We start from the raw sequence: 10,683 nt of genomic DNA on the forward strand, positions 1-10,683 counted from the left end.
ACACACACACACACACACACACACACACACACACACACACACACACACACACACACACACACACACACACACAAGTCAGGTTTAATTTAAGTCCTCAGCTGTGAGCAGATCCAGGGTGGAGTGACTCGAATTCAACACCAGATGTCGCCCTCCACCCATTTCAATAGATACAATGTACTTTAACCGTGTACTTTATCAGTAGCTACAATGATCTTTATCAATAGATACAATGAATTTCATCAATCGATACAATGTTCTTTATCAATAGATATAATAAATTTCCTCAATAGATACAATGTCCTTTAGCAATAGATACAATTAGAGTTTTCCGGATACCAATACCAGCATCGGAAATTCCTCCGATACATCCGGGTACCGGCGAGTACGCCGTCTAAGTCATTGTGCCGATCCAATACCGTCACACGACATCAGAGAAAGAACATCACAAACACGTGCAGTGTTATGCTGCGTTCGTTAACGGTGGAAAGTCGGAATGGGAAACTGGTAACTAAGCGAATACAAATGTATTATTCGAATTGTGTATTATAAATGTAAATGAACCGACTATAATTTGATGTCATCGTAAGAGAACCCTTCAATAAGAACAGGGGCTATTGTTGGTTACAATGCTAGATGCTGCCTGTATCGGTATAAACTCTTTATCGGCCGATGCTCGGTATCGGAAGGAAAAAAGTGGTATTGTAGCATCTCTAGATACATCGTACTTCATCAGTAGAAAAAGGGTCCTCTAGGGGTCTAAGTGCGGCTGATGGTCTTCAGGGTAGGGGTCTAAGTGCGGCTGATGGTCTTCAGGGTAGGGGTCTAAGTGGTGCTAGATGGTCTTCAGGGTAGGGGTCTAAGTGCGGCTGATGTTCTTCAGGGTAGGGGTCTAAGTGGGTCTAGATGGTCTTCAGGGTAGAGGTCTAAGTGGGTCTAGATGGTCTTCAGTGTAGGGGTCTAAGTGGGGCTGATGGTCTTCAAGGTAGGGGTCTAAGTGGGGCTGATGGTCTTCAGGGTAGGGCTCTAAGTGGGTCTAGATGGTCTTCAGGGTCCTCTTGGGCTCTGGGTGGGTCTAGATGGTCTTTAGGGTCCTCTTGGGCTCTAAGTGGGTCTAGGTTGGTCTCCCGGGATCTCCAGGGTTCTCCGGACCCCCAGGGGGGTTCTCCATCTGTTCTCCAGGGTTCCTCAGAGGGGGAGCTTCCAGCGTGAGACCCTGGAGCTGGGGAGTCAGAAGGAGGTCTGGGGGTCCCAGGAGGTCCTGGTCCACGGGTCTGCTCTGGACCTGGTCCAGGATCGGGGTCTCCTGCTCCTGGAATGAGAAGAAATGGTTTGAGTTTGAAATGGAAGGGCATCACACACACACACACACACGCACACACACACACACGCACACACACACACACACACACGCCACACACACACACACACGCCACACACACACACACACGCACACATGCGCACATACACGCACACACGCACACGACACACACACGTACTTACACACACGCACGCAAACACACACACAGACCGGTACCTGGCAGAGTGTGAGCTGCCTGCTGAACTGGGCCATCACGCTGTAGAGGAACAGGTACTGCTCGGCCGTCTGGATCATACCACCTCTACAGTGGGGGGGGGGGGGGGAAGGAGAGAGACGGTCAGGTGGGCAGCGGGCGGAGACGTGCTGCCTGCTGATTGGTGGAGACTCACCTGTCGAGGCGCAGCTGGGAAACGGTCTCCAGGACGTCGAGCTGAGATGTCTCTCTGAGCTGCTGGCAGCACAGGCTTGCGGCCAGGAAACAGCCGGACCGCCCCACCCCCGCACTGAGGGGGGGTTAGGGGTTAGCATCATATACATATATAAATATATACATATAAAGATCTACATCTATATACCTCTCTATATATGTCTAATCTATATCCATATCTATATAAATATGTGTATATCTGGTATGGTACTGGTATGGTACATACACAGACATACTTCGTTATGAAAGTACTGAATTAAAGAAGTTCTTAGTTGAATAAGTACCTTGTTAAACAAATTACTTAGTTATCGAAATACTGAGTGAAGTAATATCGAGTTACAGGTAAATAAATACTTGGTTAAATGAGTACTGAGATAAGCTAGGAAGGGCTTACCTGCAGTGAACAATGATTGGTTGACATGTTGGTACAGGGCTGTTGATTGGCTTGCTGGCTGGTGGGAGGGACTTGTTATAAGTCTCCACCTCCTCCACCAATCGCAGCAGAGGAGCAGTGGATTCTGGGACATGGTGGTCCGGCCAAGACGTGAACCAATAATGTCTGACCACACGGCGTTCTGAGGACAGCTACAAACACAAATACCTCTCGTACAGACATACACACATACACACAAAACAGACACACAGGCAGAACACACACACGTACACACAGAACACACACACAGAAAACACACGCACGCACACATACACACAAACACATACACACACAACACACGCACACTTGTGTTTTTCTAGGTTGTTATGGGTGTGGTCCTAGGTGCTTATGCGTGTGGTTCTTGGTGGTTCTGCGCGTGGTTCTAGGTGGTTATGATCACCTGTATCTCGAGGTCAGTGACGGTCACATGCTCATCCATCTTCCTGTCAATCACTCTGAGGAGAAACCTTCCAAACCAGCCCTCTCCATCACTCTCTGCTTCTCCTCCTCCTCCTCCTCCTCCTCCTCCTCCTCCTCCTCCTCCTCCTCTTGGGGCTGGCCAGTACTGCTCACATTTCTGAAATCAGACACCTGGTCATGGAGCAGAACCCCCAATCCTGAGGTGTTGGTGCCTTGCTCTACACAATGGGCTACAGGGAACAGAACCCCTAACCCCGCAGTGACGGAGGTGGTACGGTGTCGAACCTCCTTGTCCTCCTTCAGTCTGGTCACCATGACGATCACCCGGCTCCCCTCCTGCCACACCATGTCCCAGAAGTCCCCCCGGGTGTGGAGCATCGGGCCCTGGGTCGCTATGTAGGCCTTCAGGGCCCCCCTGTATCCCTACACACACACACACACACACACACACACACACACACACACACGCACACACACACAAATGCATGCACACACGCAGACGCATATAGACAGACACACGCACACACACACACACACACATACACACACAAACACACACACACACACATACACACCATCAGGTTATAGTCGGTAGCTGTAGCTGTGATTATGGATAGACTGTAGCTGTGATGAAGGACAGACTGTAACTGTGATAGAGGACAGACTGTAGCTGTGATAAAGGACAGACTGTAGCTGTGATAAAGGACAGACTGTAACTGTGATAAAGGACAGAATGTAGCTGTGATATAGGACAGACTGTAGCTGTGATAGAGGACTGAGTGTGTGTTTTCTCTGAGACAGAGAGACCAGTACAAGGGGGGGCGGCACGTCACTTCCTCGTTCATTTCCTGTTTTCCCCACACTAACCAACCTATCTCACACACACCCCCTCACTCTTACGTGAGTGTATGTGTGTGTGTGTGTGTGTGTGTGTGTGTGTGTGTGTGTGTGTGTGTGTGTGTGTGTGTGTGTGTGTGTGTGTGTGTGTGTGTGTGTGTGTGTGTGTGTGTGTGTGTGTGTGTGTGTGGGTGGTGGTAGGCTTTGTTGTGCAAGAGGTTGTGAAGACATACATTTCTTCCAAGAGGCCTAGACTCAGTGAACAGCTTTCTGATGGGCTAGGAGCTCAGAGGAAGGGTCCCTACTCAGAGACACTTGGTAGTAAATACGTGTTTCTCTAGCCTGGCTATTGCCAGACCAAGCTCAATCGTAGATCGCACGTTGGTCTGGGGAAGCTGCTGTCATTTTCTTCAGCACAAGAGGCGTGATCAACGGGCCTAGTTCAAATGACATTGTACGCAATTGGCTGCTTGCCGTCGCTTCCCTGGCGTCATTGTGTCAAACCAGCCAATAGCGCGCCAGGGGGAAAAGCCAGCTTGGTGATTGGCTCCCGCGAAAACGAATCGGAAGCAGACAGAAATGTATTGCTCTTCTCCAGACCCTTCTGAAGGGCGATCTCAAATCGCCGGCAGAATGTGCGGGGCCACCCAGCCTCGTGTTCCTCTCTATCCCCTCATCGCAGTGTTGGTTGGTCATGAATGATCCATTCTGACCCGGATGTAGTTAGCGTTGATGTAGCGCTCCGGTCCCGCCCCCTCTGGTCCCGCCTCTTCCTGTAGGCTCCCGAGGACCACCAGGCTGTCAGGGTCTGGGTCAAGGACACGAAGAACAGTAGTAGTACTAGTTGCAGTATGTAGTAGTAAAGAAGCATAATTGCATAGTAGTGTAGTAGTAGTAGTAGTATAGTAGCAGTAGTAGTATAGTAGGAGTGGCAGCATAGTAGAAGTATAGTAGTAGCACTAGTTGTGGTAGAAGTATAGCAACATAATAGTATAGTAGTAGTATAGTAGCAGTAGTAGTATAGTAGTATAGTAGGAGTGGTATAGTAGTAGTATAGCAGTATAGTAGGAGTGGTATAGTAGTAGTATAGCAGCATAGTAGGATTGGTAGTATAGTAGTACTAGTTGTAGTGGTAGTATAGTAGTATAGTAGGAGCGGTATAGTAGTATTGTAGGATTGGGATAGTAGTAGTATAGTAGGAGTGGTATAGTAGTAGTATAGTAGGAGTGGTAGTATAGTAGTACTAGTTGTAGTGGTAGTATAGTAGTATAGTAGGAGTGGTATAGTAGTAGTATAGTAGTATTGTAGGATTGGGATAGTAGTAGTATATTAGTATAGTAGGAGTGGTGTAGTAGTAGTATAGTAGGAGTGGTAGTATAGTAGTACTAGTTATAGTGGTAGTATAGTAGTACTAGTTATAGATGTAGTATAGTAGCACTAGTTATAGTGGTAGTATAGTGGCATTTTAGGAGTGGTAGTATAGTAGTACTAGTTATAGTGGTAGTATACTGGTATAGTAGGAGTGGTATAGTAGTATAGTAGGAGTGGTAGTATAGTAGTACTAGTTATAGTGGTAGTATAGTAGCATTTTAGGAGTGGTAGTATAGTAGTACTAGTTATAGTGGTAGTATAGTGGCATTTTAGGAGTGGTAGTATAGTAGTACTAGTTGTAGTGGCAGTATACTAGTATAGTAGGAGTGGTATGGTAGTAGTATAGTAGTACAATAGGAGTGGTACTCACTAGGCAGGATGGTTTTGTAGCGGTCCTTGATTGCGTGCCCGGGGATGTTAAGTTCTTCAGAGTTCACAAAGTTTGGAGGAATTTTCTGTAGAGAGAACAGGGGGCTCGTAAAAACAACACAGCTACGCCTAATTAAAACAACACTTTATTATACTATACGACACTATGCTACACTAAGAGCACTATTCACTAATGCATAGCAACCCTAAACTAAACCACACTTTATTATACTATACGACACTAGGCTACACTAAGAACACTATTCACTAATGCATAGCAACCCTAAACTAAACCACACTTTATTATACTATACGACACTATGCTACACTAAGAGCACTATTCACTAATGCATAGCAACCCTAAACTAAACCACACTTTATTATACTATACGACACTATGCTACACTAAGAACACTATTCACTAATGCATAGCAACCCTAAACTAAACCACACTTTATTATACTATACGACACTATGCTACACTAAGAACACTATTCACTAATGCATAGCAACCCTAAACTTAAACACGCTTTATTATGCTATACTACACTATACTACACTAAGAATACTACAAGTGTGTGTGTGAGTGTGTGTGTGTGTGTGTGTGTGTGTGTGTGTGTGTGTGTGTGTGTGTGTGTGTGTGTGTGTGTGTGTGTGTGTGTGCGCGCGCTTGTGTGTGTGTATGCGTGTGTATGTGTGTGTGTACTTGGTACTCTGTGTTCAGTTTAGTGTGTTTGTGTGTGTGTTTTCATTCAGTGTGTGTGTGTGTGTGTGTGTGTGTGTGTGTGTGTGTGTGTGTTTGTGTGTGTATTATTCAGTGTGTGTGTGTGTGTGTGTGTGTGTGTGTGTGTGTGTGTGTGTGTGTGTGTGTGTGTGTGTGTGTGTGTGTGTGTGTGTGTGTGTGTGTGTGTGTGTGTGTGTGTGTGTGTGTATGTGTACCTGCCTGGTACTCTGTGTTCAGTGTGTGTGTTTGTATACATGTGTGTGTGTGTGTGTGTGTGTGTGTGTGTGTGTGTGTGTGTGTGTGTGTGTGTGTGTGTGTGTGTGTGTGTGTGTGTGTGTGTGTGTGTGTGTGTGTGTGTGTGTGTGTGTGTGTTTGTGTGTGTGTGTGTGTGCTTTGGGGGGGGGGGGGGGTACCTGGTATTCTGTGTTCAATGTGGTTGTGTCCAGGGCGGCCAGCTGCAGCTCTGTGTGTGTGAGTGGTCGTGAGGCAGTGTGTAAAAGCTGTAGCCACACCTCCTTGGGGGTGGAGACAGAACACACAGGCTCCTCCCCCAAGCTGGTCACATCCAACAGCAGTGACAAGTTGGAGCCCCGCCTACAGATGTACAAAACGGGCTGGTTTGTTGTGGATACACTTTTCATCGTATGTCTGCAATATATCTATAGATATAGACAGATATATAAATATATATATATATATATATATATATATACATATATATATATATATATATATATATATATATATATATATATATATATATATATATATATATATATATATATATATATATATAAAAACATCTATATCTTTATATCTATGTATCTATATAGCTATAGCTATATAGATATATATACACACATAGAATGTATCACCTATATATACAGGATATATATATATTTATATATATATATATATATAAAGATATAGATATAGATATAGATATAGATATATCCATATAGCTATAGCTACATGGATTCATTCTATGTGTGTGTATTCATGTATCCATTCTCTGGATCTTTATGGATGTTCTCTACCTGTCCAGGAGACGACTCTGAGGTCTGGTCGGAGCACGTGATGGTTGTACCACCTCAGCCGGAGTGCTCATAGTGCGAATGTGCGTGCTTGTGTGTGTGTGTGTGTGTGTGTGTGTGTGTGTGTGTGTGTGTGTGTGTGCGCATTTGCATGTGTTTGTGTTTGTGAGTGTGTGTGTGTGTGTGTGTGTGTTTGTGTCAGAGGTCGGCAGCTATCAGCCACCTGTTCATTAAAAAGATAAAATCATTATAATGGAGTCCATGAGGAAGAAACACTGAGGGGGGAACAGGACTTTGTTGAGATTAACATACCTACATCCCGGGGGGCTGGAACTCATGCAGGGACTGACAGGTGAGCTCATCCAATAGATACAGCAGACTGAGCAGGGGACGTGCCAAAGGGATACTTTCACCTGCTGGCCAAGACAGACTGATTCTTAGAGGAAGTTACATCACAGGAAGTCAGCAACAATCCGCTTCCTAAAACATCACGCACACACACACACACACAAATGCATTAGCACATCCATAGCATATGACTCTGACTCACAGAGAGAAGCCCCCTCAGACCACCTAACCCCTGAACCTACTGACCCTAACGCTCTCCTTAACCCCACTGACCCCCTGACCCCTGAACCTAATGACCCTAACCCTAACCCAGGATTTTTAAACACAATACGAACAAACTAGAGCATCCGGAACCCCTCCTATAAAACACTTTAGGAACAAACTAGAGCGTCAGGAACCCTTCCTTTAAAACACTTTAGGAACAAACTAGAGCATCAGGAACCCTTCCTTTAAAACGGAGGAACAAACTAGAGCGTCAGGAACCCTTCCTTTAAAACACTTTAGGAACAAACTAAAGCATCAGGAACCCTTCCTTTAAAACGGAGGAACAAACTAGAGCATCAGGAACCCTTCATTTAAAACACTAAAGGAACAAACTAGAGCATCAGGAACCCTTCATTTAAAACACTAAAGGAACTAACTAGAGCGTCAGGAACCCTTCCTTTTAAACACTAAAGGAACAAACTAGAGCATCAGGAACCCTTCCTTTAAAACAGAGGAACAAACTACAGCATCAGGAACCCTTCCTTTAAAACAGAGGAACAAACTACAGCATCAGGAACCCTTCCTTTAAAACGGAGGAACAACCTAGAGCATCAGGAACCCTTCCTTTAAAACAGAGGAACAAACTAGAGCATCAGGAACCCTTCCTTTAAAACGGAGGAACAAACTAGAGCATCAGGAACCCTTCCTTTAAAACGGAGGAACAAACTAGAGCATCAGGAACCCTTCCTTTAAAACGGAGGAACAAACTAGAGCATCAGGAACCCTTCCTTTAAAACAGAGGAACAAACTACAGCATCAGGAACCCTTCCTTTAAAACGGAGGAACAAACTACAGCATCAGGAACCCTTCCTTTAAAACGGAGGAACAACCTAGAGCATCAGGAACCCTTCCTTTAAAACAGAGGAACAAACTAGAGCATCAGGAACCCTTCCTTTAAAACGGAGGAACAAACTAGAGCATCAGGAACCCTTCCTTTAAAACGGAGGAACAAACTAGAGCATCAGGAACCCTTCCTTTAAAACGGAGGAACAAACTAGAGCATCAGGAACCCTTCCTTTAAAACGGAGGAACAAACTAGAGCATCAGGAACCCTTCCTTTAAAACGGAGGAACAAACTAGAGCATCAGGAACCCTTCCTTTAAAACGGAGGAACAAACTAGAGCATCAGGAACCCTTCCTTTAAAACAGAGGAACAAACTAGAGCATCAGGAACCCTTCCTTTAAAACGGAGGAACAAACTAGAGCATCAGGAACCCTTCCTTTAAAACAGAGGAACAAACTAGAGCATCAGGAACCCTTCCTTTAAAACGGAGGAACAAACTAGAGCATCAGGAACCCTTCCTTTAAAACGGAGGAACAAACTAGAGCATCAGGAACCCTTCCTTTAAAACAGAGGAACAAACTAGAGCATCAGGAACCCTTCCTTTAAAACGGAGGAACAAACTAGAGCATCAGGAACCCTTCCTTTAAAACACTTTAGGAACAAACTAGAGCATCAGGAACCCTTCCTTCCCTTTAAACTAACGGCCATATCTGTTTGGGGAAAATCCAAGATTGGTGGATCAGCCCGTTTGTTCACCTGAAGAGAGGGAATCCTACGCCTCACAACACAGTGAAGCTAAACGAAGACTTCTCTACTCTACACGCTCACCGTTACATACTGTAATGCTCATCCTAATAAGTTGATATTGCACTACTGAACCCTCGATTGCCTTCTGATTACCTTTTGATTGTATTTAGATTCAGACCTTCCTTCCTCTGTAGGTCACATGGTGACCCCTGACCCCCATGGGACAGACCCTTCCTCTAGGACCCATGGGGACCCCTGACCCCCATGGCTGTGGACATGGGACCTTCCTTCTGGTTCTCTACCTTTTTGCACTTTCTTAATTTTCCAATGCTCTGGCATAGTGAAAGAAAAAGACAGCAAAAAGAAACAGACAGACACGCAGAGACGGAGGCACAGACACACAGAGACAGAGAGAGGGATAGAGGCACAGACACACAGAGACAGAGAGAGGGATAGAGGCACAGACACACAGAGACAGAGGGAGGGATAGAGGCACAGACACACAGAGACAGAGAGAGGGATAGAGGCACAGACACACAGAGACAGAGAGAGGGATAGAGGCAGACACACAGAGACAGAGAGAAGCAGAGCGAAAGACGCACAGAGAGATGGATAGGGAGGGAGAGAAAGAAAGCCTGACAGGGAGAGTTAGAGAGAGACAGAAGAAAGAGAAAGAGAAAGAAAGAGAGAGGGGGAGAAGGAGACAGAGAGAGGGGGAGATAAATAGAGACAGATAGAGAGAGAGGGGAGAGAGGCAGAGAGAGAGAGAGGGGGAGAGAGAGAGAGAACAGGATGCAACAGGTCGCTGGAGGTTCTCCTTCCAGAAGGAGGTCTGCGTGTTGAAACACACCACATCTCCTCAACGTTGATGAACACGTGACATCAACAGCATTACTACCTCTACCGCACACCTGTCTGCTCGTCTGACCTGTCTGTTTCTCACGGTCTGTGGTTGTGTGTGTTTGAAAATTCACATCGTAAGAGTGTGTGTTTGTTAGGAGCATGCAAGAGTTTGAACATGCGAGTGTGTCTGAAAATGTGTGTGTCTTCAGAGTGTGTGTGTTATGAGTGTTTGGGTGTGTCTATGTGTTAGTAGCACGTGTGTGTATGTGTTAGTAGCATGTGTGTGCATGTGTTAGTAGCGCGTGTGTGTATGCGATCGAAGCGTGTGTGTGTGTGTGTGTGTGTGTGTGTGTGTGTGTGTGTGTGTGCGTGTGTGTTCGGAGTGTTTGTGTGTGTGTATGTGTTTGTTAGGAGTGTTCGTGTGTGTGTTAGGAGTGTGTGTGTGATAGGAGTGTGTTAGGAGTGTGTGTGTGATAAGAGTGTTAGGTGTGCGTGTGTGTATGTGTTTGTTAGGTGTGTGTGTGTGTGTGTGTGTGTCCTCACCTTAGCTCTCCTCTTCTCTGACTTCTCTTCTTGAGTTCGTCTCATATTCTACCCTCTCCACTTCCTCTAATACACCCACTCTCTCTCACTCAACACACACACACACACATAGTAAACACACATGCTCACACTCCTAACGCACGCACACAGAATACACGGACACACAAGCACAGAATGCACGCATGCACAAACTCCTAACACACAAACACACACAGAATACA

General features: G+C 45.6%; 1 protein-coding gene across 1 annotated transcript; it reads right to left on the bottom strand.

The window, feature by feature from the left end:
- Positions 1 to 175: 175 nt before the first annotated feature.
- Positions 176 to 10,563, bottom strand: LOC115551162 (tyrosine-protein phosphatase non-receptor type 7-like). Its single transcript, XM_030366726.1, is given in 14 exon segments — positions 176 to 1,309; positions 1,535 to 1,619; positions 1,708 to 1,821; positions 2,140 to 2,330; positions 2,579 to 2,670; positions 2,673 to 2,718; positions 2,720 to 2,755; positions 2,884 to 3,021; positions 4,149 to 4,243; positions 5,177 to 5,261; positions 6,313 to 6,493; positions 6,937 to 7,156; positions 7,246 to 7,413; positions 10,463 to 10,563. Coding segments are annotated over 12 exon segments (1,332 nt in total). The 5' UTR covers positions 7,008 to 7,156; positions 7,246 to 7,413; positions 10,463 to 10,563; the 3' UTR covers positions 176 to 1,111.
- Between the last annotated feature and the right edge of the window lie 120 nt (positions 10,564 to 10,683).

This window comes from Gadus morhua, chromosome 1 (assembly GCF_902167405.1).
Source record: "Gadus morhua chromosome 1, gadMor3.0, whole genome shotgun sequence".
Lineage (NCBI taxonomy): Eukaryota > Metazoa > Chordata > Actinopteri > Gadiformes > Gadidae > Gadus > Gadus morhua.